Source organism: Carex rostrata, chromosome 17, assembly GCF_964058835.1.
Source record: "Carex rostrata chromosome 17, lpCarRost1.2, whole genome shotgun sequence".
Classification (NCBI taxonomy): Eukaryota; Viridiplantae; Streptophyta; class Magnoliopsida; order Poales; family Cyperaceae; genus Carex; species Carex rostrata.
In genome coordinates, this window is record NC_135934.1 from 3,213,273 (window position 1) to 3,240,543 (window position 27,271).

At 36.1% G+C, this 27,271-nt stretch overlaps 4 protein-coding genes across 5 annotated transcripts in view; 3 read left to right on the top strand and 1 right to left on the bottom strand.

The window, feature by feature from the left end:
* Positions 1 to 27,271, top strand: part of LOC144568508 (proline-rich receptor-like protein kinase PERK5) — a 53,647-nt gene that overhangs the window by 20,008 nt on the left and 6,368 nt on the right. Inside the window, exons 2-3 of the mRNA XM_078318866.1 lie at positions 26,679 to 26,818; positions 26,909 to 27,021. Of these exons, the coding sequence (XP_078174992.1) occupies positions 26,706 to 26,818; positions 26,909 to 27,021 (226 nt within the window). The 5' untranslated portion in view covers positions 26,679 to 26,705. The remainder of the gene's footprint in view (positions 1 to 26,678; positions 26,819 to 26,908; positions 27,022 to 27,271) is intronic.
* On the top strand, positions 461 to 4,832 carry LOC144568132 (S-type anion channel SLAH2-like). The gene is made up of 6 exons (XM_078318372.1): positions 461 to 636; positions 887 to 1,032; positions 1,171 to 1,689; positions 3,075 to 3,845; positions 4,269 to 4,300; positions 4,410 to 4,832. The coding sequence occupies exons 2-6, from the start codon at positions 901 to 903 to the stop codon at positions 4,705 to 4,707; spliced, it is 1,752 nt and encodes a 583-aa protein (XP_078174498.1). The 5' UTR covers positions 461 to 636; positions 887 to 900; the 3' UTR covers positions 4,708 to 4,832.
* Positions 5,369 to 11,094, top strand: LOC144568131 (RAD3-like DNA-binding helicase protein). 2 transcript variants are annotated; one of them, XR_013515597.1, is made up of 10 exons: positions 5,369 to 5,757; positions 5,936 to 6,460; positions 6,946 to 7,028; positions 7,511 to 7,864; positions 8,111 to 8,362; positions 8,873 to 9,103; positions 9,366 to 9,587; positions 9,938 to 10,478; positions 10,596 to 10,700; positions 10,787 to 10,923. XR_013515597.1 is itself a non-coding variant. In XM_078318371.1 (9 exons), exons 1-9 carry the CDS (start codon positions 5,607 to 5,609, stop codon positions 10,992 to 10,994), a joined length of 2,571 nt encoding a protein of 856 aa, XP_078174497.1. In that variant the 5' UTR covers positions 5,369 to 5,606; the 3' UTR covers positions 10,995 to 11,094. The 2 variants fall into 2 exon arrangements, 1 of the variants encoding a protein (XP_078174497.1); XM_078318371.1 differs by lacking the exon at positions 10,596 to 10,700 and having other exon boundaries at positions 10,783 to 11,094.
* Positions 23,316 to 24,803, bottom strand: LOC144568681 (serine/threonine-protein phosphatase 7 long form homolog). Its single transcript, XM_078319051.1, has 4 exons — positions 24,666 to 24,803; positions 24,123 to 24,577; positions 23,858 to 24,035; positions 23,316 to 23,774 (listed from the first exon to the last, which is right to left on the bottom strand). Exons 1-4 carry the CDS (start codon positions 24,801 to 24,803, stop codon positions 23,316 to 23,318), a joined length of 1,230 nt encoding a protein of 409 aa, XP_078175177.1.

Consider the following 27,271-nt stretch of genomic DNA (forward strand, 5'->3'; position numbering starts at 1 on the left):
TGTTGTGTTGTCGTGCTTCTTTCTAATCCAACTATTGGGAATTTACAAACCTTTTCACTTGGGACCACATTTGTGCATAAATTGTGTGGCCTCCAATTGCCAACTTTTGCGTTTGTGCATTAAATTCTTTTGTTTTCATCTTTATTCGAGAAAATGCAATCTTTATTAGTGGAGAAAATTTGACAAAGACTGTCTTTCAAGTGCATTTTGGTTCGTCTAGTAGTTTCCATATAAAATTAGCAGATAGATAGCACTAATTGGACTGATAAGCCAGTTTGCTTTTTTGGATGTTTGCATGGGGTCCCACAACTGTTGAATAAACAATTTAAATAGCTCAACTAAAAATTCAATGGCCGGCACATCTGCACATGTGTACCCATCAAAAAGCGCCAGCTGGAGAGCATCTGAATAATTTAAAAAGGAGAAGTGGAAATCAAGCACTACAGTTGGTCAGCACAGAGGAATACCTGTTATATTGCTTCATTTTAGATAAGTTTTTTTTAACGAGTCTTCTATTTTCTTTTCATCAGGTCAAAACTAAAAAATATATTGGTAATGGTAGCACGTATTATTTAAGACATATTTACTGGAATATGCTGTTATTTGGGAAATTTAATATTGGGTCTCCTGAACTGGGTAAGTAACTACGTCTTTGGATTGCCATTTTTGATCTCTTCGTAAGCTCACGAGTGTGTGGACTGTGTTGCGAGAATTTTTCAGTATTAGTTATATCTTTTTATTTTGACTTCCAAATTTTCTATTACTGTTTTGTTTTCTCGTCTTTTTTTTTTTTTTTTTTAATCACAGTTTTATCAAAGCCAGCATATGTCTATCATCATTGAGAGTATGTTAAAACTGACACATGTCGACCATCATTTTTTTGCAGATTTTGTGTAAGAAATGGAGACTGAGATCATATATTATCCTTCAAGGCAAGCAGAGGAAATCCCATCTCTCCTATCTACGGTACAATCGAGAGTTGTTGGATTTGATGTTTTTCATACTCCCAGTTCAGAAAATTCAATATCTCAAGTAAGCTCGTGTATAACCATTTATTTAAGCTAATATTTAGAGAATGCACACTACAAATTTCTCTGCATGCCGGTGTAAACTAAATATTGTTTTTCTCCCTTGATTTGCACTAAATCTGCCCACATCTTTCATTCTCAGGTGCCAGAAAACAGAAGTGCCACTGAAAATCTTACGACAGAGCAGCCAAAATTCTACCATCATGAACGTACCACCTCCATCAGCATGCCATCATCACCATCCATGCTGTACCTACAAGAACAGGGAACAAATCCATCTGTACCTAATGGAACTACTCCACCAAATACCTATTTTGGCCTCCCCCCGAGAAAATCAAACGCGGAGAAATTTGATCCAAATAAGAAGGTCCGATTCCACTCTCATACGATGGGAAGTGACCAAAAGAGCAGTAACACTGTTGAGGGTTTTGATGGTTTGGCAACACAACGCAAATTGCGAAGGAGCAATGGAATACGAGATAACCGGTATGATCCTTTTAAGACTTGGTCAGGCAAGTTAGAAAGACAGATTTCAAATTTGCGCGGGAAGCCGCAGGAGTTGCCTGAAAATGTTCATTCAGAGACACCTCAGACGACTCGTGTTCCAAAACTTGACCGGTTTTTTGATGCGCTGGAAGGGCCTGAATTGGACAGGCTCAAGGTAACCAAACAAAACTTCATCAATTCTATTAATTGAAGTATCTTAAGTTCTGTTTTTTTTTTTTTTTTTAAAGCAAGTTCTTTTTTCTCTTTGTGCTTGTTGGTAAACAAGTAATGCTTTAAAGAATAGATTTTTAATTGCATATTTAAAAGCAGTTTTGTTCTTTACAACTCACATGAAGATTATGTTAGGTGGTTCAAGTAATTTTTTTTTTTTGAGAAATCAACAGAGGTCAGGCCTCATGTTTTTCATTAACCACAATCGGTTACAATTTTTTTGGGTTTCTGAGTAGAAACCCGGATTTAAAACAAGCATAAAGGTAATTAGCTAGAAAATGTAAATCTAAGTTAAGGAAAAAGAAAAGCAAAAAGGTAAAGAAATAAGAAAACCAAAGATCAAAAGGTGAGCCATGGTTGTTCACCCTGTTCTCTACTGTTTACATAAGTTGTACTTCTCCCTATGTGTAATTTCTATCTTGATCCGTCGATGCTCTCCACTGTGTTCTGACTTCTTGAATGAGGACCTCATTTTGCTTTGCCTTTTCTTTGAATAAACGGTTGCATCTCTCCCTCCAAACTATGAAGTGTGTTAGCAATATGAGTTCTTTTGTTTTCTGATTTATACCCGTTTGTATGATCATCTCCAATCTATCATGTGCAGGTACTGTTGCTTGTTCTTGTTGCATAACCCCTTTATATATTTGTTCACTCGCGGGACACTCGTTGAATAGATGTTGGATGGTTTCATCTTGCTGCCTACACATGTAGCATATGCCTACTATGTGGAATCCTCTTGCTCTCAAATTTTCAGCCGTTAATATTTTTTTGTGCAGTATTAACCATCCGAAAACCCGAATTCTAGGGGGTACTCTAAGTTTCCAGACCCTGTGTATGTATGTCTCTATCATGGGTGATTTTTCCATTGTGTGATATGCCCGTTTAACTGTGAAGATTCCATCTGAATGCATCTTCCATCTTGCATCATCTGTCCTTATTCTATTCTGAAACAGAACCGTTGTCAGCTTGGACTTTTCCGCTTTCAATTCCTGCAACTGCTCTGCTGCTTGTTCTGATAATACCGGTCTAAATAATGAATCCAGATTTGTTTGCAAAATGAATTCCTGAAGTGTAACATTGTTGGTGATGGTGAATGTGTAGAGTATTTGGAATCAATATTTCATAACTCCTATACCCCAATCTTGGTCCCATAACCAAATCGTGTCACCTCAAGTAATTTGTTTACCTATGTATCAATTTCCAGAAAAGCTTTTTTTGTGTGCATCAAATTATGTAAATTTGATGTATTCTGAACAATTGTATAAAAATTACCAAATTACGAACTTCAATGAGGTCTAGATATAAATATCTTTTCTTTATCTTTGACAGGAATATGAAGAATTGGTGCTTCCAGAGGACAAGAAATGGCCATTTCTTCTTCGATTCCCTGTATCCACCTTTGGTATATGCCTTGGTACGGGCAGCCAAGCCATTCTATGGAAAACTCTTGCCATGTCACCACCTGTTGAATTCCTCCATGTACCCCTCCGAGTCAACCTGGTCCTATGGTGCATTTCCATTTCTGTGCTTGCAATTATGGCCGTCATTTACTTGTTCAAGATCATTTTTTACTTTGAGGCAGTACGCCGTGAGTACCACCACCCAATAAGAGTCAACTTCTTTTTTGCCCCTTGGATCGCTTGCCTTTTTTTAGCCATAGGACTACCACCCGGCATTGCCCAGAATCTGCCCCAATTTCTATGGTACATTTTGATGACCCCATTTCTGTGCCTTGAACTTAAAATCTACGGGCAATGGATGTCTGGAGGTCAGAGGAGGCTGTCTAAAGTTGCAAACCCTTCAAATCATCTTTCTGTCGTGGGGAATTTTGTGGGTGCATTGTTGGGAGCTTCTATGGGCCTCAAGGAGGGGCCCATATTTTTCTATGCAGTTGGGATGGCACATTATATTGTCTTGTTTGTGACATTGTATCAGAGACTGCCGACAAATGAGACGCTTCCCAAAGATTTGCACCCGGTCTTCTTTTTGTTTGTGGCAGCACCGAGTGTGGCTTGTATGGCATGGGCAAAGATAAGTGGAGAGTTTGGATTTGGATCGAGGATTGCTTATTTTATTGCTCTCTTCTTATATGCTTCCCTTGTAAGTGTATTCCAGATAATATCGTTGATTTATTTTACTCTTGGCCTGTTGGCCATACACAAAAGAACAAATAAACAAGTAAAAGAAATTAAGAAAATATTTACAAAGGAATGACTAGAGATCAAATTATGATTAACAATTTTCTAGTTATGAACTAGTATAAAAACATTTTTGACATTTTGAAGGGATTGAGAATTAAGGCATCGTATGTGTATGAAAATTCATCCAAAATAGTTGCTTATGATGCACTTGTAAAATGTTTTTAAAAATGGAAACAAATTTGTGGGTCATGATTCTGGTCCTTGTAAAAGTTGCCCAGTCTCTAAAAATGAAGCAGCTGTTAAGTTTCTGTTCTACATTTTGTAGCCTTAGGCGAAACTGAGGCATCATCTAACCGCTTATTTTTACTTGTGAAAATTTCAGGCTGTTCGAATAAATTTCTTTCGTGGATTCAGGTAATTTTTATTTGTGTCCAGAAACTCAGCATTTTCATTTTTCCGTGTCCAAAATTTATATCCAAATTAAATTAAGCTAAAGCTTCTTTGTTTTCATTTTTACGGTCAGGTTTTCCCTTACATGGTGGGCCTATACTTTCCCAATGACCGGGGCAGCTATAGCAACAGTAAGATACTGCATCGAAGTGAGCACCGTCTTCACCAAGTCTCTGTCAATTGTGCTTTCTCTCATATCCACTCTAATTGTAGCGGTACTGCTCTTCTCTACCATGCTCCATGCATGGGTATTACATGATCTCTTCCCCAATGACATCTCCATTGCCATCACTCATCACCTGCCAAAGAGTAGAACTAAAGATGTAGATGTAACTGACGTGGAGTTGGGTGATTCTGAAGAGTCAAAATAATATTTTGAGATGCCAGGTAGAACTTTTGTCCGGTTGGTGACACGGCTTGATCCTTATTTCCCTATGATGGGATACTTGGAGATCGATGTGCATCAGATTGAATATATATAGACTTAAAATCATATATATATATAGTGAGCGATTATAAGATGGGATTTTGTCGGATGTATATATTTGTTGTTGCGTGATCGGATTATAACTACAGATGGAGAGAATAATTGGACAGAAGTTTTGTATATGATTATCAATAGAGGTTCTCTTATGTTCTAACAATCAGATATGCTAGCATTGTATTTTCCCAAGAATTGCAACAGATTTTGATAAAAGTGTAGCTCTTAAATGGCTTTCTTGTTACAATTGGCCCTAGTATCTATCATATTTTAATTTTGGGGTTTAATTGATTAGCTTCACGGTTACCTAAAAGGCATTCTGTAGTTCTGTAAAACTCACCTTTATATATATGCTTTAGGCTTTCCAGCGGTCCAGAACGAGAATGATTATTTCACTCATAGTATCAGGAACTAGTGAAACTTTATAATTTAGTCTGGTATATGCTATGCTCAGGAATTATTTCAATGTTGGAAGAAAACGCACCTTTCCCCGAAAGTTTGCAACAGAAAGCGCGCAAAATACTGCGCAACAGTCACTATATAATTCACATCTTGGGCTTTTATTAGGGAAAAATAGAAGACTATCGGCCCGGCCCATGTAATTCACAAAAGTATCGTTGAACAAATTAACTCCGCACGCATCTTGAAGCGAAGCCAAGAAAAGGCGGGAAAAAGCACTCAACGACGCGCGCACGCCAGAGCGCCGACCGAGTGAGAGGGCACCTTGACAGTCGTTGCCAAGCCTTTCGATCGATCGATCGTTCGAGTGAGAGAGAGAGAGAGGAAGCAATGGCGGATGAGAAACCAGATACACCGAACCCAACAAGGCGAAATTTCCCGGCTTTCCCATTCGATCCGTACCCTATCCAATTCGAGTTCATGTGCTTCCTCTACGAGTCTCTGAATAAAGGAGGGATAGCCATGCTCGAGAGCCCCACTGGTAATTATTTCTATTCTTCTCAATTTGTTGATCTTTAATTAAATCCTAGTATCTGATGTCCTAAGAAGGTGCTGAGTAAGTTATCTGTACCAGCCCATAACAGCCAAATACTGAGCCAAGGCCAGGTTATGAATAATTTATTACCATTGTATTTTGCAAAAAAAAAAAAAAATGGCAGGAACTGGAAAAACCCTCAGCATTATTTGTAGTGCACTTCAATGGCTCGTTGACAGAAGAAACCAACCCGCCAAACAAAACAGTCTGTCTTCTTCAAATAAAACTGAAGGATATGAAGATGAACCCGATTGGATGCGGGATTTCACTGCACCTGCCCCTGTTCCAGAAAAGAGAACCACTATATCAAAACCCAAAGTACCTGAAAAGAAAGCTCCTAAGATGCCAGAGAAATTTGGAGAAGAGGTCAGGGAAGAGGATGAGAGGGAGTTTTTACTTGATGATTATGAGAGTGAAGATGAAGGGATGGAGAGGTTGAAGCGAAAGGTCAAAAAGTGTTCAGGTTGTTATAGTAGTAGTAGTGAAGAGGAGGAAGATTTAGAAGAAGAGGTTAAACCAAAGATTTATTTTGCAAGTAGAACGCACTCTCAGCTGTCTCAATTTGTGAAGGAGTTTAGAAGGACCAAGTTTGCTTCTGAACTGAATGTTGTTTGTCTGGGGTCAAGGAAGAACTTGTGTATTAATCCTGGTGAGAAAATTTTTCAGGCATTATTTTGTCTTCTTTTTCTTTTCTAAATTAGGCCTATATTCTATTGTATTTCATATATATTGAATTTGCAATAATACTGAACATTTTACGGGGGCAAATTGGTCAGTAATGGTGGAAATGGTAGTGTTAAAATCATGCTTAGTTCATTCAAATATGACTGAATTGCCCTTATTGTTTGACATCAATTAAAGATCATTTGCTCCATAGGCACTAAATATGAACTAACATGTAAATCCACTTTGACTTTGATATCAGTATTGGAAACCTAGTGAAAGTTATGTTAACTTTATGATTGATATCTCAATGCGATGCATAATTATTGCAAGTGTGAAAAATGTTGTCTTTCTTGCAACATCTAAATATTGGTTTTCTGTTACAAAAAAAAGGAAGAAAATATAAAAAGTTGGAGGAAATGAAAATTCTACTGCTAAGTTTATTTGGTCCCCTGTTGGCATTTTCTGTAGCTGTATTGAAGCTAGGGAATGCAAGTAGGATGAATGAACGTTGCTTGGAATTGCAGCATAACAAAAAAGAGGTGAAAGTTGAGGTAATTTATTTTCTCATTTATCAGAAAATCAAATAAAAGGTAATAAGTAAGGATTTCATTAAATGACTCCATTGGGTAATAGATTGTTATTTTTGAGGCAACTAGACAAAGCCTATTTCAAATTTTATAGATGGTAAAAGAAGAGAAATCTAAAAGGAGAGAGATGAGGAGGAAGAAAATTTAACAATTAACAATTTGTCGCCCATAGTCCTGGTATAGTATAGATATTTACCTGTTAGTTGAACTTCTTCTTGTAAAATAGGTGAATGTAGTCTGAGAAGTATTATTTTATTGTACACATATCTGTTAGTTCTTTTAGTAAAAAAAACAAAAATATTGCAATTATCTTCAAGTATTTACTGTACGATCTTTGCTGTTTAATTATACAATAGAATTTTTTACTGTTAACTATTGAAAAAATTAAGACAGTTAAGCATATGTTCAATCACTAATTGCTGGCAAATATTATATTTACTTGGCAGGTGCAGAATGAAAATGGAAGGAAAACCAAAAAGAAGGTTTCTTCTGGATGCCCCATGTTAAAAAAACAATCACTACGGAAACAATTCAGAAATGAAGCACTGGATAATGGTGCATTAGATATAGAGGATTTGGTGCATCTAGGAAACAAGATTGGTACTTGTCCATATTATGGAGCCCGTGACATGATTCAATCTGCCGACCTAGTGATTCTTCCATACCAATCCCTTCTTTTGAGGTCGGCACGTGAATCACTTGGTCTTGATTTGAAGGGTAATATAGTCATTATAGACGAGGCTCACAATCTGGCTGATTCGCTTACAAGCATGTATAATTCAAAGGTTACTTATTCTCAGGTAGAATCTCTCATTCATATATTAAGGTTTTATATTATAACGAGCTTCAGCTTGATCCAATATAGGTCGGAAGTAATTCTCAATCGAGCTAGGACAATACTCAACTTAATCTTGTTTTATCCTCCAAAGTGCTATTCTACACTAAATCAGAAAATTTAATACAAGAAAAAAAAAATAGGAAAACACGTTAATTGCTAGATTGTATTTCAGGTCAATACATAATTTTTTTTGACAAATTTCATACAGTTGAATCGAGTTCTCTCTCACCTAGAGGCTTATTTCAAGAGATTTTGCAACCTGTTGGGGGCAGGAAACCGCCGATACATACAAACCCTGATTGTATTATCAAAATATTTCATCAAACTTCTCAGCAATTCAAGCAATAATAGCACCAATGGTACAATGACTATCAACGAGTTCTTGTTCTCTCTCGACATTGACAACATAAACCTGGTTAAACTTTGTCAATATGTGAAGGAGAGCAAAATTGTTCACAAGGTAAATAAATATCACAGAATTATTTTCTATGATTTTTGATTGGCAAAAGATCTTCCATCATTATTCTTGTTACAAAAAACACATGGTTTTCAGTGTCAATAGAAAATCTCAAAAACAAACTTGTGCACTGAGTTCACTAAAAAGGACTTGCCCGTATTTCTATAATACCCACTGAACGTTAAATGCTTATTAAGAACCTAGAAGTCAAAATATTAAGACCTTAAATATGAAACCAGCAAGAATATTAAGATGGCTTCATGCTAGGTTTAAGCTATTAAAAAAAATGAAATTATATGCTACTTTTTGCAGAAGTTATATAGGGGCCAAAGTTGCACATAAAAAAAGGATCTCGAGTGTCAAATGAACTATCTGTTGAATTATTTGTTCATGAGGGTGTCTTTTGCAAATAGCTTTATTTCTTTTCATATGTTTATTCTTCTTTCTAGCAAAAGCCCCTAGTTCTATTTCGTTTACCATCTCTATGGTTTTCTAATCCAACAAAACGTTCAGGTTAGTGGATATGGGGATAAATTGATTTCAACAAGTCAAAGTGGTGAACAAATTTTCCAAGAAGGGAGCATAGTATCAGACTTCCAATCAATGGCCGATATTTTACTCTCTCTCATGAATAACAACACTGATGGAAGGGTTATAATCTCGAAGCAAAAATCCTCCTTGGACAGTGCAGAGGAAGGCCACCTCAAGTTCGTGATGCTCTCTGGAGAGAAGATCTTCTCTGAGGTTTATAGCATTTATACTGCATTTATCTAACTTTGTAGTACAGGCCTTTTTATTGTCAAGAAATTGAAAAAACAACTCTCTTTCCATTTATAGGAAGAGGTTGCACAGTCACAGTTACCAGTTGGGCTTTTATATAGTGTTATTTGAACTTTACCCATGAGCTTTTTTTTACTGTTTTAGTTGGGTTTTACTCGTGCAGTAGAGCAGAAGGCAGTACAAACACAACCCTTAATTACAGTAATTTAAAAAAGTTATTATTTAGGTTGTAGAAGATGCGCATGCTGTTATTATGGCTGGTGGCACGCTTCAGCCTATTGAAGAAACAAGAGTGCGCTTATTTCCCAAAGTACCCTCAGAAGAAATAAAGTTTTTTACATGCAGTCACATTGTGCCTCCAGAGAGCATTCTTCCTATGGCCATTTCACGAGGACCCTCTGGCTTGACTTTTGACTTCAGCTACAATTTTAGGAGCTCACCTCAAATGGTACAAATAGCTTTCCCATTTCCTTGCATGTAGACAAAATTCAGAGAATTGAAGTAATTTTACTCGCTCAGATGTCACCTGTTTGGATTAAATCAACTTTGGTGTAGGTTTTTTAAAAGGATTAATTTATTCAATCAACCTTGGCATATGTTTTTAAAAGAATGGAGTTATAATTCATTGCTTGATGCTCAAGTTTTGCTATAGGCTCAAATAAGCAACCAACTTCTGTACTATTATCCTTGAAAACTACTCCTATGACATAATTCTCCCTTTGCATCCATTCATTATTTTCTTTTATTAATACATCTATCTTTTAGTTTATTACCCTTTTTTTTTTTTCTGTTTACAAGATAGAAGAGCTGGGGCGCTTCCTTTCTAACATAGTAGCAGTTGTTCCCGAAGGAATGGTCGTATTTTTTGCTTCTTACGAGTATGAGCGCACAGTTTACGATGCATGGAACTTGTCAGGCATCCTTGCAAAGATATCCAAGAAAAAGCAAGTATTTCGAGAACCAAAAAGCAGCACTGAAGTGGAGTCTACATTAAAGAACTACAAGGAGGCAATAGAATCTTGTAAATCTGTCAAAAAAGAAACTGAAATGAGTTGTGCTGGAATAAACGGTGCTATTCTCCTAGCCGTTGTGGGAGGGAAGATCTCTGAGGGAATTAATTTCAGTGATGGGATGGGACGATGTGTGGTCATGGTGGGCTTGCCTTATCCCAGCCCGTCAGATTTGGAATTGGTGGAGAGAATAAAGCACATTGAAGGGATTTCTTGTTCTGATTCCAGTTACGATGCAGAATCAGGATTTGCAGTGTTGAAAAGATGCAGCAACAAGGGGAGGGATTACTATGAGAATTTATGCATGAAGGCAGTTAACCAATCGATTGGTACGTTTTATGAGTTATGATTCTAATTGGCCTAGTTGAAGCCGTACCTAAGTTGTACTGTTTTAAATGTCAATCAATACCCAAACAGGTTTGATATTCACCTCTAATCCTTAAAAGGATTGGTATAATGTGTTGCTATCCAAAGGCCTCAGCAAATTTGCTGCCCTATATTGTAAAAAATAAGCCTAAAAGCCAGACATCAAGTTGTTCGCAAAAGAAACGGTCATTATTATTGCTTTAATTTAAAATTTCTTATAATAGGTTCCATCTAATTGTCTCCCCTCTAAAATGTCTCAAAATACAGGAAGAGCTATTAGGCACATAAATGATTATGCAGCAATGTTATTGGTTGATGCTCGTTATTCTTCCAACCAATCAAAAAATAACTCCTCGCCACGTGACAAGCTGCCAAAATGGATTAAAGATCGATTGGTTTGTAGCACTGAGGGCTATGGTGAAGTGCACAGATCTCTTGTGCAGTTTTTCAGATTAAACAAGCAGAAACACGTAACATGATAGCAATACTTTGTATAAATATGTCTTTAGTTTTATTGCACAGTTGCCAGAGGTGGTCTGTAGGTGACTTGATGGTTTAAATAGAGATGATTGACCTCAATTTTTGCACACATTTTTTGTTTAGTTCTGATAAAAAAATCTCATATGGCAAATATGACAATGGAAATACAAATAATATTTGCAGATGTATTTCTAAATCAATTTGTCACAGGGGTTCCTTTTATCTGACGAGCTCATTGGGCTATCTCATGACTTGTTTAGATGAAAATATTTCTACGTAGCTACTTTAGGGGTGTAAATGAAATAAATTTGTTACATAAATCATAAATGTAATTATGAAATTTTGGACGCTGAATAAATTTTTATGTTTAGGAGGATAAATATAATATTTATAATTTTAAAAATTATGCCCCCCTAATTAAATTAAAAATTATATTTACTTCTTTTTCTGCTTGTAACAACCTAATGGACTTGATCTTTAGTGGTGTTTCGAATTTGTGGTGCTTGCAATTATGGTCGTCATTAACAATTAAAATCAAATTCCTAATTAATGCTGTGATTCGCAAGTCAATATTAAAATTGTGAATATAAAACAAATGTTACATTAAATTGAAGTAACAAGATACTTGAAAATTAATTTGATCAAATAAGTTTCAAAACATAAATTAATTTGTTTATAATATCATAATATAACCACTATTTTAATGGGTAAAATTTTTCTGCGTTATTGTTTACAAATAAATGGACGTAATAGGGAAATAAATAAATAAAACTTATTAAAACCACTTTTTTCATTTGCGGCTTTTAAAGAGAACTTGGAATAAAAAAATAAATGAAAATTTCAAAATCTATTGAATTTGTTGATATGATGATTTGTTAATCTGTTGCAAGTTTTTTAACAAAATTGTTCCAAGTCGAATTATAATATTGCAATACTGTTTTGTTCTTTATGTGAATCTCGACTTGAATATTTTAGAATTTTGTGTTTTTTGAGTTTCATTTATATTTCATTCTAATAAATAAATTTTATAATTTTTTTATTTGATTGAAATATATGTATTTAAATAAATTTCTAGAGTGATAATTGATTTCTTCCAATTTCTTAAGGAAAAATATTATGAACAAAATTTGTTGGACTAAATGAAGAAGCCGAAGCATGTTAAGTTAATTCATAACCAAGTCTTATTAAATAAAAAAATTGTATCACAAACATGTGATGATAGATCATTTAGATCTCATTCACACAAGGGAAAATAGGTGTTTCCCTTGGTAACAATAAGCAAGAACTGCATTTTTCAATTATGGATGCTTATTATCTAGCATTATTTATTTAAATTTCACACAAATGTAATTCATACAAATGCCAATTAAAGAACCTACAAGTCTTTTGACTGAGGTAAATACAGTTTAGTTAACTTAAATTGATCTCAATAAAAATTTAGAACTACGTTTTAAATTATATATATATATATAGAGAGAGAGAGAGATGGGCTACGGTGAGTTGCGAAGTAAAGCGATTATTTTACTTCACGCTTATATTTTGCGATTTTAAAGTTCAAAATATTGATCCGAACCGTTCATCTTGTTCTCCATATTGAAATGTGCTTGGAGACCAAATTTTACATTTTTTGGAATTTTTTTACTATTTATTAAGCAATTTTGAAAGTCGCTGATCTGATGGTCCAGAAAATTTTACTGTTTTTACTGTTCACAGCAAAACAACAATTTAAAAAAATGCTTAATAAATAGTAAAAAAATTCCAAAAAATGTAAAATTTGGTCTCCAAGCACATTTTAATATGGATTAAACATCTAACAGTTCGGATCGGTCATTTGAACTTTCAAAATAAAAATACGGCGTGAAGTAAAAACGCGTTTTACTTCGCAACTCACCGTAGCCCATCTCTCTCTATATATCAAGTTTCAACTTCAAATAATAATGAAAACAAATTCAAAACGGTCATGTTCTTTAACTTTTACAGTTTTAGTAAAATTTAGTCTCATGTCCTTGTGTATTAATCAACTAGGACAACATCATAAATTGATCGTTTATGTATATATGGTATTTCTTGAACAAATTGATACTCCCAAGGCCGGGAGCCTTCAGGGCTAGAAAGAACATTTGACTGAAATGATCTGGGACGTTCATTTCTCGTCAAGATTTCGTTAAAAGTGTTGAATCTAAGCAAAATTTGACAATTGGAGGGTAAAAAACCGTCCAATATTCTCATTTACGGGTCAATGTTTTTCTTTTCTTCATTTTTTGGTTTAAAAAACATGATGCTAATAGGGGTGTCAACGGATCATCAGATATTATTTGATTTTATCTACATCCGAATTAATCGGTAAATTACTTAAATTATCCGATCCGTATTCGTATTCAAGACTATCCGTATCTGAAAAATTATAATAGATAAAGATATACAGTTTGATTACTAATTAACTATCCATATTGGTTCTTTTTACACTTCTAATTATGCTGTCACAACAAAGATACTCTTTGTTCTTAAATTGATTTGTTAAACTAGATATACATACCAATAATTTATTACATGTATTTTTTATATCAATAATTTTATTACTTATATTTTTTAATCGTATAACATTGATATATAATCTTGTTGAGAAAGTAAAAACAAAAGTTGAAATAGAAGATGTTAGAGTATATACGAGTCCTTTAATAAAAAAAATGTGCTTAAAGTAATCAGAGAAATTAAGTTTCTATCATGTTAAATTTCCACATTTCACTGACTTTATCATTTTTTATTTATTTATATATAACATTTCGTTTAAAATTACTTGACGACCCACTAGTATCTATCTAGCGAGAAGAAGAAGTTTACAAACTTCCCAAGTAATTATATATACCAAACATGCTGCACAAGGACAACTTCATATATAGTTTAACAACTCACGAATGATGAGATAATCAATCATATCATGCGCTAAAAAAAAAATTAAGAAGAAACATGATTAAAAAAAAAATGTTCTCTGACAAACAAAGAGGTCAAAGATAAGGTTGTATTATTATATTAGAAAGGGACAAGTGGGATATATGGTCGTACAAATAAATTTTTGTACGCAACTTTAGAACCCGACATTTTTAAAAATAACCAATTAACTAAATCTTTTAATAATAATAACTAGTTTTGAGTCAAATTAATAAAAATGTCCAAACCGTTGAAAATTTCCATGGCTTGAAATTTTAATTCCAAACCGTAGAAATTTTCCACGGTTTGGTTTTTTTTTGCAAAACAGAAATTTTTTTATTTTTTGTATTAAAATATTAGAAATGTTAAATATATTTCTTTGAAAATAGATGTAATACAATATAATTTGATTTATTAGAAAGACTATAACAAATAACCCAATCAACATTTTTCAGGCCGGATTTTTCGCAGCTGTAAGAAAAATTAATATATTTCTTTATGTGTTATTGGAAAAAAAATAAAAATGCCGGGATTCTGAGTTATTGATCCCGGTTCAAAAGTCACTTCTAGGTAATATAGAAAATATTGTGATCCTTCTAGTACATTTAGTTTCTAAAAAATTGTATCTATTTTGAGAATTCTTTTTGAATAACAATCATTAAATAACTTAAAGTTTTTGTTTTTTTTTTCAAAAATAGATACAACTTTTTAGAAATTAAATATACTAGAAGGATCACAATATCTTATGTATTACCTAGAAGTGACTTTTGAACCGGGATCAATAACTCAGAACCCCGGCATTTTTATTTTTTTTCCAATAACACATAAAGAAATATATTAATTTTTCTTACAGCCGCAAAAAATCCGGCCTGAAAAATGTTGATCGAGTTATTTGTGGAAGTCTTTCTAATAAATCAAATTATATTGTATTACATCTATTTTCAAAGAAATATATTTAATATTTCTAATATTTCAATACAAAAAAAAATCTGTTTTGGTAAAAAAAAAAAAAAAATGAAACCAAAACTTGAATTCATCCCGTTACATTGAAACCGTTTTTTTTTTTTTTTTTGGCAAAACAGAAATTTTTTATATTTTTTAATTTTTTGTATTGAAATATTATAAATTTTGAATATATTTCTTTGAAAATAGATGTAATACAATATAATTTGATTTATTTGAAAGACTGCAACAAATAACCCGATCAATATTTTTCAGACCGGATTTTTCACGGCTGTAAGAAAAATTAATATATTTCTTTATGTGTTATTGGGAAAAAATTAAAAATGTTGGGTTCTGAGTTATTGATCCCAGTTCAAAAGTCACTTCTAGGTAATACAGAAAATATTGTGATCCTTCTAGTACATTTAATTTCTAAAAAAATGTATCTATTTTTGAAAAAAGACAAAAATGTTAAGTTATTTAATGATTGTTATTCAAAAAGAATTCTCAAAAATAAATACAACTTTTTAGAAATTAAATGTACTAGAAGGATCACAATATTTTCTGTATTATTTAGAAGTGACTTTTGAACCGGGATCAATAACTCAGAACCCAGCATTTTTAACTTTTTCCCAATAACACATAAATAAATATATTAATTTTTCTTACAGCCGCGAAAAATCCGGCCTGAAAAATGTTGATCGGGTTATTTGTTACAATCTTTCTAATAAATCAAATTATATTGTATTCCATTTGTTTTCAAAGAAATATATTTAGCATTTCTAATATTTTAATACAAAAAAAAATTTGTTTTGCAAAAAAAAAAAAAAAAACCAAACCGTGGAAAATTTTCACGGTTTGAAATTAAAATACCAAGCCGTGAAAATTTTCCACAGTTTGGACATTTTTATTAATTTGGCTCAAACCTAGTTATTATTATTAAAAGATTTAGTTAATTGGATATTTTTAAAAATGTCGGCTTTAGAACATACGGTATTGACTAGTTCACAAAATTTTAAGAATCCAAATAATTATACAACCGTTCTCTATCAAATTAAAAAAAAAATCTGCATGTATCAGATCAGTGTTTTAAAATTAAAAAAATATATTATAATGCAATTTGGAGTTTAAATTTTAACCGCCGATTCAATAAAGAAATGAAAAAACTTAAATAAACTAACGTAAAGTATCCAATTATGTTTTTTTTTAAATTTAAATTATAAACTTAAATAAAGTAATATAAATTTTCATTTTCATATTTTCATTTTGTTAACTAGTATTTGTATTTAAAGTTCGATTAGTCAATAATTATTCGTTTTGTATTTGTATTTCAATCCATATCTGTGGATATCCGCTCCGTATCCGTATTTTTTTAAATAGATTTAATTTTAACGGAGTTCGGCAAAACAAATGCCTACGTCTTCGGGACTTCGCAACCTCTTGTGGGTGCACCTTTCTATTACCCAATACGAAAGGATTACAATTTGTGAACCGTTGAGCCCTTACAATCCAAGCGGAAAGTCAATCGGCCAACTCAAAGAGATGAGAACAAGGTCTCAAAGTTTAAGCTACTAAAGAGAAACATTCAATAGATTACTCTAACATAATTTAACTCAAGATTAGTGAAGTGGGTTTGAGGTTGTTTGAGGAATTTTGAAGTTTTAAGTTCTCACAACAATGGAGTAAGCTAAGCTCTCAGAAAATCACTTTTTAGAAGTTTAGGATCGGCTTAGATACTTTTGGAAGAAAGCCCAAAGCCTTATTTACAGAGACAGTTGTTTAATGAGCCGTTTGGCCTAAAACGTTACAACGTTTTAGTTCAAAATACGATTTAGGGTTTTGATTTTCTGACAACTCAGTAAAACGTTACCAACGATTGTAAAACGTTATGTAACGTTTTTCACTGTAAAAACTTGATCAAAAACAGGAATTTCTGAAGCTCAGATTTAATTAAAACGTTACAACTTTTGTCAAAACGTTACAACGTTGATTTAATTAAATTGTTGTAACTATTGACAAACGTTACAACATTTGTAACTTGAATTTTGAATTTGATACAGCTGTATTTAACGTTCTGACATTCTTAAAACGTTACAACGTTTCAAGTTGATTCTGTACAGCTGTGCTTGAGCAGTTCTGTCAGTCCTAAAACGTTACAACGTTTTAAGTTGTTTCTGAGTTTGATCAAACCGTTACTTCAGCGTTTCTAACAGGCCTAAAACGTTACAACGTTTTACAAACGTTACCAACGTTTGATCTCTTTGTAAACAACCTCAAACTTACTTTACCAAGCTTCTGATTTTACAATTTGTATTCTTGATAAGTGTCTTCATGATTTTTTCAGTCAAAGTATTCCATAATGCAATTCCATTTGACTTGAACCTACATATTTTTCAAAAATAGAAGAAATCGTAAAATTTAATAATTGTATATTTTTTGTAAATTAATCAAATAGATGAAAAAGATTATTGCTCGAACAACAATTATGATTGAGATTTATTGAGAACGATTCAATAATTTTGACAACTCTTTTTTCGAATCAAAGTAAAAAAATAGGAAAAAATTATGAACATATTATTTATCTAACATTAATTGTGGATCGATTTTTATACAATTTAAATATGAATTGATAATTAATTAAATAATATGAAATGTGAGACATTGTAAATTTTAAGTTATTTGATGAAATAAAAGTTACATTAAATTTAATCATTTAATTTTTATTTGTATTATACACAAAACTGTTTGATGTGTATGAAAAATTATGTGCATTTTATCTATGCAATAAACAAGTCAGAGAGATACCACTGCTGCTTAGTGCAGCTGGTTATGGTATTACCGTATTAGTTCTCTTACGGAAGAATCCGGATTTGCCGATTTTTTTATTTTTACCCAAAAATATCATTATTTTAATTAAAATACCCAGCTTTTCGCTGGAATTTTAAAAATACCCAGCCCGTGGAAAATTTCCACGGGCCGAATTTCCCCTCCCCCCGTGGATAAATTCCACGGGCCGATATCCCCATTCCCCCCGTGGATAAATTCCACGGGCGGGACCCTTTTTTTTTTTTTTTTTTTTGCGCTTTTTCATTATAAATAGAGAGAGAGAGAGGCAGAGAGCTTATTCTGAAAGAGAGAAAGGGAGAAAGAGAGGAAGGAGGAAGAGAATTGTTCGACTGCTAAATCAGGTTTTTTTACGCATTGTTATTTACTATTCATTTACTATAGATTTATGTATGGACTGTTCACATACGTATTTACTGTTCATTTACTATTCCTTTACTGTGCATATACGTATTTACTGTTCATGTACTTTAATTTACTGTGCACATACGTATATACTGTTCATGTATTGTATTTACTGTTCATTTACTGTTCATGTATTGTATTTACTGTTCATTTACTGTGCACATACGTTTTGTACTGTTCATATACGTATTTACTGTTCATTTAATATTCATTACTGTGCATATACGTATTTACTGTTCATTTGAAATCAGTAAACTTACAAAATATTTCCTTCTCCGAATGTAGTTTATTGGCCATGCCTATTGGAATTTCAATACATTTTGGGGGGAAATTCATTTTTGACCAGAATGGGGCACGTTACTCCAAACCTCCAGTAAATACGTATTGGGTTGATGAAAATTTCTCATTTGAGCAGTTGCAATCGCTTATTTATGAAGTGAGCGGCTACAATAGGAATCGTTGGGAATTACAGATTCAGGCCCGAATGGTCCATGCAGGAAGGTATGTCAGAATCGCATTGGGTGATGACGGGGCATTGAGAGGCCTGATCGCGCAGATTGTGCGGTCCGGTGACCCATTATTGGAAGTTTTTGCATGCAGAATTCGCGGAGAGTCAGTGGCTGGGAGTTCAGGCCAGAATTCGGTTGCAGAAAATGATCAACCCAATTATGAACCACACACTCCTTTTATCTCAATGCCAGTAGCAGAACCGGAAGCAGAAATATACCGTAATTCACCTCAATCTCCACCTTTTGTCCCACCACGAGTACAATCTCCACCTTTTATCTCACCTATATCCATGCATGGAGGTCCTTCATCCTTACCTGGGCCTGAACCAAGTCCTGACCCCAGACCGGCACCAGTACATGAAGATCCAAACGAGTCAGAATTTGAATTTATGAACGAGGTACCGGAGGAAAATCTGCAAACTGGCGATGAATGGGAGGAAGGAGACTGGGACATTAATGATGAAGGAGATGAAGAAGATGAAGAAGAATACACACAGCCCACTGTGAGACAAAATAGAGAGAATATGCCGTTAAGTGGCCGTTCTGAGACTCACCCGTTTGTAAACTTCAATGACACATCTGCTTTTTGAGAAGCAGACGTTTCTTGCTACGGTCGTCGGATTGAATACAGGAGTGAGCTCGCAAAAGGCCAATACTTTCCTAACAAAAAACAACTGACCAAAAAGATCAGAGAGTACCATGTTGACAAGAACAAGGAGACATATACGAAGAGAAGTGACACATCCCGGCTGGAAATTAGATGCAGCACTTCGGGTTGTCATTTCAAACTGAAGGCAAAGGCAACAAATGCAGGAGATACATGGATGATAACCGAGCAAGACACGCCTCACACTTGCACGTCTGAGTACACCAGGACCGACCATGCACAACTGACGGCATCAATAATCGCAGATATCATCGAGAGCGGCATTAAGGAAGACCCCACTATGAGCATCCGGAGTGTGGCACATTGTGTGAGGGTTAGGTTTGGCAGTATAACCCCGAAGTACAACAAACTCTGGAGAGGTCGTGAGATTGCAGTTGCCCGTCAATTTGGGAGTTGGGAAGAGTCGTACAACTTTATGAAACTATTGCTTATCGGGATATGTGATAAGAATCCCGGCTCGAGGCACGATTTTTGGACCAAGCCGAGCTTCGATAGAAATACAGGACTGGTCAAGCAAGGTGTTGTGGAATTCGTGGCCGTGGCATGGGCTTACGGACCATGCATCACCGCATTTAATTACTTGAGACCGGTCATCAGTATAGATGCAGCCTTCCTTTCTGGGCGGTATGAGGGCAGACTTTTGATGGCTTGCGGCTATGATGCCGAGAACCAATTGATGCCTCTTGCATTTTCAATTGTGCACAAGGAGAATGAAGATAATTGGGGTTTTTTCTTACAATGGCTTAGAATGAATGTGATTGGTGTTAATAGATTCGTATGTGTCATATCAGACCAACACAAGGGTATCAAAGCTGCATTGAAACCTGAATACGGATGGGACCGAGATAATTTTGTGCACAGATATTGTATCCAGCATGTTGCTGACAATCTGGTTCAGGCTTGTGGGAAGGACAAATGGTACGGAACTAGGTTCAAACAAGGAGCCAAGAAGAAGAAGCCAAGAAGGCTGAAAGAGATGTTCGAAGATTTCGCCATGGTATGTCTAATATTGTCTAATTATGTTGTTCATTTTCTTTTCTTTTAGATGCATTTTGTCTAATTTTACTTTGTTCTAATGCAGCAAAATCCTAGGTGTAATGTTTTTTTGAGGAGAGTGGGCAAAGTACGTCTTAATGATGTCATGGAGCAATCAAATTTTGATAAAATCTTCCAGACATGTGATGGAGGATACCGATTTGGTATCATGACAACAAACGGCTCCGAGTCCCTGAACGCTGTCTTCAAGGATAGCCGAATGTTGCCCGTGGCTGCACTCGTGGAGGAGACATTCTACAAGTGCAATAGCTGGTTTGTTCAGCGGCGACAGGCAGCGACGGAGCAAAACAATGCAGGAAAGCCTTTTTCCGAACGGGTACATGTCAAGCTCGCCAAACGGTGGGAGAAAGCTATAGAAATGGATGTCATCGCATACTCGCACGGCGAAGGTAAGTACGAAGTCACGGGTCCAAATGAATATGTTCCAGTAGTCCAAACACAGGATGGAACTATGTCTATTATTCATAGAAGGTTCCAGTATATCGTGACATTCGGGCCAGAGAGAAAAGTGGAATGTACATGCAGATGTATCCAATTAACTGGAATTCCATGCGCTCATGCGTTAGCGGTTTGTCGCCGTAATAGCTGGTCACCCGACCTATTTGTTGACCACCGGTATCGGGTGGACTATCTTCTGAGTACTTGGAATGCACTGTTTGTTCCTTATGGCAATCCTGAAGAGTGGCCTACGACCACTACCCCTAAAATTGAGCCAAACAAAGATTGGATACGGCGTGGTAGGAGAAAACACATCCGTTGTGTAATGACCATGGACGAAATGCAAGGTAGGCGAATGGGGCACCGACCTCGCCGTTCCACTTCTGACAGGCAAAGCCGAGGTATGTAGCACTCAACCCTGATTATATTTCATTTCAATCTTGAATAATTTAGTAGCTAACATTTTTGTGCTACAGACGCGCATAATGCAGCAAATGCAGCAGAAAATGAGCGAGTTATGGCTGAGGCAAGTAGATCTCACGGGTCTCGGCAAAGCACAGCTAGAAGCCGTACAGCAGACCGTGAAAATGCAAATATGATGTTCAGAGAGGCAATGGGAGAAGTACTGGCAGGAGGAGATGCATTTGGGATGCAAGGGCCTTCAGGTAGTACCCAACGAAGAAGGAGCACATCTGGCGCGGGAAGGACGAGCATATCTGGTGCTGGGACATCTGGTACAGCACCCTCGAGGGGTGAAGCAGTGCAACCCGCTAGGAGGAGCACATCTGGCGCTGGGACATCTGGTACAGCACACTTGAGGGATGAAGCAGTGCAACCCGCTAGGAGGAGCACAACTGGATGGAGATCTTTGGGATTGCATTTTAGGCTCCGTAGAAATTAACCAGAGTTGTATTCAAATGTGCTGAGGTTTGTATGAATTTTCGAGATTTGTAATTCAAGATTTGTATGAACTTTTTTTTTCTGAGGTTTGTATGAACTTATTTTAGGGTTTACGCTAAAATATAACGAAACATGAAACTATAAAAAAAAACATAACAAAGCATAATAAAACATAACTGAAAACTACACTGAACTACAAAACACAAAATAAAACGAGAGAACTATAAAAAAGAACATAATAAAACATAATAAAACATAACTGAAAACTACACTGAACTACAAAAAACAAAATAAAAAACAAAAAACAAAATGAAACTCTCTATCATCGGTACGTCGAAGGGGTGAATCGGTCGGCTGGTCTACCCCTGTTCTCCCTACTAAAATTTCGTTCATGCCAGTTATTCCATTGTAGCTGCCCGTCTGGTGCTGTATGAGCTGGTGTAATCAGCTCCTCGGGTTCGGCCTCTATGCTCGTCGCGAGTGCACTATTCCATGGATCCTCGGCCGCGTGTGTAGCTTCTGGTGGGGGTGGGGTATGAAATAGGGAATCCACGAACTGAGACGCATAGTCAGGCTGAGTACCGCTACCAGATGCCTCCCAATCATGCGCCATGGGTGGATACGGCTGATGCGGGGATGCATAGTCAGTGGCCTCAAATGGATCCACCGATGGATCAATGCTGATCTGGATATCCGGGGACTCATGCATAGGCTGCGGGTCTGGAGAATCATGCGGCTCAGCCGGTGGAGGCATGTAGGCAGGACCCTGCATGGATAGCAATTAGTTTAAAGAGAATGAAATTTTAACTAAATTAATTCAACTAACTTGACATAAAATTAAAAATGCCATACCGGGGGAAGAACTGGACATCCATACTGGTCACGGAAGGCATGCCAACCGGTCATGCTCAAAACATAACGATGGTAGTCCCACCCTTGATGATCTGAGGGCTCCGGTGGCATCTCAGAAGCCAAAACAGGTGGCGCATCGGGCTCGTGCGCTTGTACTCTGCGCCAATCAATTTCCTCTCCAGCGTCTCTCAGCATGGTGATTAGCTTTGCCTCGTGCCCGTGGCTCTCAATACAGGGGGCAGCCAAGTTCAGCATCGCATGCCCAAAAGCTCTGAAACCACGTGTTCCAAGACAAACGACTGCTCGCCCGGCACCTTTAAGCGCCACTAGCAGCTACAAAAAAAACAAAGTTACATAACAACCAAAAAAACAAAGTTAGATAACAAAAAAAGATATAGAAAAAATGTGTTGTTTTAGGTACATTACAGTTGTACTTACATCGCGAGCACCTTTCCGGCCAGTGGGAGTAAAGCCATCTTCTGCGAAGATCTTTGAGCGAAGAAAATCCCCGTAATCTCCCTCGAGATATACTGATGCCATGCCGACCCGCACAAACCAAGCCTCATATCTCAAGTCAGGAGGTCCCTGGAACTGTATCCCATCATCCGGCATCTGCCACAAGTGATCACTCATATTCGCTGCCTTTGCATAGTGTGCTTCATGATGCACGGTCCAATCTCGGCCGGGGTGATTACCGTGGGTCGTCCTGTAATTAACGTGTCAGATGCAATTTACAGCTAAGAACTAATGTTAATTACAAAATTCTAAAATAAAATAACTCACCCGTGAAGACTCCTAATCACAGATCTCGGGACATCTGGTTCTGCAGGGATGAGTGGAGGATCTCCAAACTGACGGAGCACACGGTCTGGATAGTGGTGCTCCACTATCCAGAAGCATACCAGCGGACCCCGGTAGAACCACATCTGCTGATCATCCACTACGGTCTGCGGCAGCAGCTCCTGAGTGTATAGATCTTCGTACGGAGTCCATATCACCTGTGTGTCACCCAGACTCTGGATCTGACCTCGAACCAGCCTGATACCTATTGGCTTCCCGTGAGGCTGGTTGGTGTACTCGTGATGTCCATACCATTTCTTGCCAAATGCCGGGCAATTTGCACCATCCGGTTGTCCCCAATCGGGCGACACATTCGTCTCAGGTACCCCCACCGGTAGTCGTGACCATGACCAATGCTGCAATAGAAGTACCGGCCCGTACATATTCTTACTTTTCGGCTGTAATTTGAAGAATATTAGCCGTCAGGGACAAGTTATATAATTAAAATAAGACCATAGGTGCATGACAATAGCATACTAACCTTGCAACTCTGGCACAAGTTGTAGTAAAGATGCGCGAGGACTGCCCCACCCCAGTTGTACTTTTTTGACCCTTCAAGGTCTCGCAACAGCTCTAGATAGCACATCGGAATGCTATCACCATTTGAATCAGCGAACATGACAGAACCAAACAAGTCCATCACGAAGCCTCGTGTGTATCTGTAATGTCATAATTACAAAACAACTTATTTTTTGTCATAAAATATAGTGCAAAATAAATATATCTACAGTATTTTGTATGAATACCTCTCAATCTCGAGCTGCGTCGAACCCCAATGCAGACCTCCCTGAAACAGAGTTCGGAGCTTTGTCCTCTTCAAAGCGTATCTGGACTTTCCACCATTATCCCGTATACTTGACTGCGCTCCCAACAACTCTGCGAGCCGGGCATTAATCGTCCTCTCCTCAACTTCTGTGGGGTCAGATATGCCACCAACGGGCACACCCTGGATGGGCAAACCCCATAGGGCACTGACGTCCTGGAGAGTCACTGTCATCTCTCCGAAAGGTAAGTGAAACGTGTGCGTCTCGGGACGCCATCGCTCCACTAGTCCTGCAATAAGGGACGCATTGATGGCCTTAGTCTCTGACTCCATGATATCGACCAAATGGTGCAACCCCAAATTTCGTAGATACGGGTCCATCAGCGAGTAGTACTGCATACCATAGTACCGACTCCTGGCATCTAAAATGTCCTCACTCTGCGTTGAAAAAAAGTAAACAACATAAGAACTTCAAAATACGAGAACTTGGCACAATTTAAATTTAAAAGTAAAAATAATCACATACCTCTCGGGATGCCATGCAGACTCGATGCTCCGTGTGACTCATCCATAATAATGGACTGAAATGCTCTGTGCTGTCCGCGGGAATGGGCTCATCAACAGGGTCCCCTGGTGGTGGTCTCCTAGGCCGTCCCCTGGCCATCCTATGTTTAAAAACAAAATAAACGTGCTACAATTAGTTTAAATGAGGCTAATATGAAAAAAATATACTAAAAAAACATACTATCAATTCATCATCTAAATATATAGGCTATATATAACAAATTTGTGCCACTTGCTATCACTATACTGATACTAAAAAAATGATACTCGTCCGTGAAGTCTTTCGGTTCAATTTAAATAACTTGGTATGCCGACATTTTTATTTTAACCCCATTAAAAAATTATTTTAATACTAATAACCAAAGTTTAGTAATAATTTCAAAATTACTCCACCCGTGGAATTTTAATTCCAATTTTCGTGGTTTTATAATTTAGCAATTTGTTTATATTTTTTATTTTTTGTATTGAACTATTGGAAATATTGTATATATTTATTTGAAAATAGATGAAATACAATATGATTTGATTTATTAGAAAGATTGTAACAAATTATATTGTATTACATCTATTTTCAAATAAATATATCCAACATTTTCAATATTTCAATACAAAAAATAATAAATATAAATAAATTTCAAAATTATAAAACCAAGAAAATTGGAATTAAAATTCCACAGGTGGGGTATTTTTAAAATTATTACTAAACTTTGGTTATTAGTATTAAAATAATTTTTCAATGGAGTTAAAATAAAAATGTCGGAAAATTTCCTGTGTACCCATCTAAATATTTGAAATAACCAATTTATCCATCAAAATACTATAATATCCAATATCCCCATACAAATTTTAAATTCTTTCTCCTATCCCCATTTATTTATTTTCCTTTCTATTTAATTATTTTAAAATTTAAAATAACCATTTTACCCCTCTAATTGTAAATGGATATGTTCATGCACAAATTAAATTCTGGTACTGATTTAATCTCACCGGTACAAGGTTGGTATTAACAACCGAAATTGATTCGTCAAATCAATAATTTATAGTAAATTTCCAAATTTAGACAAGTAATGTAGTCAACACAGGTCCAGCCGGGAAAATCAACAACCCGCGCTAGACAAATTATAAATCCCCAAATCAACCCATAAAACCCGATAACAATGGAATCCAAGATGCGGTCAACGCGATACAACTAATCAAATGAATCAATGAATTTCTAAGGTGCTCACTTACCCGATTAGCAACGAAATCCAAGAGCCGGCTTTGATAGAACGACCAGTACCGAGTCTCTACACCTCGCCGCTCGGAGTAGTGCAGGGAGTGGCGCAGGGAGGCTTCACTGCTTCTGTGTTGGCTTCACCCAGACAGAACGAGAACAGAGAGAGAGAGACCACGGAGAGAATGAGAACAGAGAGAGAGAGATCACGGAGAGACAGAAACGATTTGAATTAAAGGGGTCGGCCCGTGGATATTTTCCACGGGGGGGAACTTCAATCCAGACCGTGGATAAATTCCACGGGGGGGGAGGTTTAAATCGGGCCGTGGAAAATTTCCACGGACTGGGTATTTTTAAAAATCCACCGCAAAAGTGGATATAAATATTAAAAATAATATGGTTTTGGGTAAAAATAAAAAAATCGGCCGGATTTGAGTAGAGTAGGTGAGTTGTGTCGGGGTGCTTACGAGCTGTAATCACAAAAAGAAAATAAAAAAACGGACGGCCCAGATTTACTCTCAGAAGTTGATTACTCGGGATGACGTAGGGGACACTATTATTTGTACTTTGAGATTCGTGCCAATTTAAAAATCTAGATTGAGATTAAATATGGACCGTCCATTTCGGTCAGCTTCGGTGCCTGGGAGGATGTGAATTCAAGTCAGAGAGGATGCGGAAACGGACTTATAAGTCATAACGCGTTTCTTGTGATTTTACCTTTTTGGTGGCATTGGGAAGTGAGAAGTGAAGAATTAACAGAAGAAAAAAAAAGAAAGAAAAATAACAGAGATGCAATGGTGCGAGTGCTTGGGGCAGGTGCTTTGGGCATCTCTCATGATTCCCATCAGTTTACCTCTTCTTCTCCTCATCCTCCTTGTCGCCTCAATCTGCGGACTTACTGGGTACAATATCTTTGGACCATTTCATCTCTATTTGAGTATCTTTTCTGAATTTGTTATTTATTTTGGGTTGTTATATGTAATCTACCACAGTGAATTCCTGCTGTGGCTCTTTCCTACCCATATCTTCTCAAAAGAACTGGTAGAGCTGGGGGACAATCTGGCCTCTACTGCCAAAAATATATTTTATTGGTGTTTGATCAAGAGTAAGTATTTAATTTAGTACTTCATGAATTATTCGTTTAATATGCAAATTGTTAATGAATTAAATGATTTTATAAACTTTAGAAGCTTTTACTATTATTTATTGTATTTCATAATTTTTTTTAATTTAAAATTAAACACATATATACCCGATTTTTTTAAAAATACCCAAAATAATAAATATTTTATTTAAAATGACCAGGTTTTGAGGGAAATTTTAAAAATGCCCAGGCCGCAGATTTTTTCTGCGCT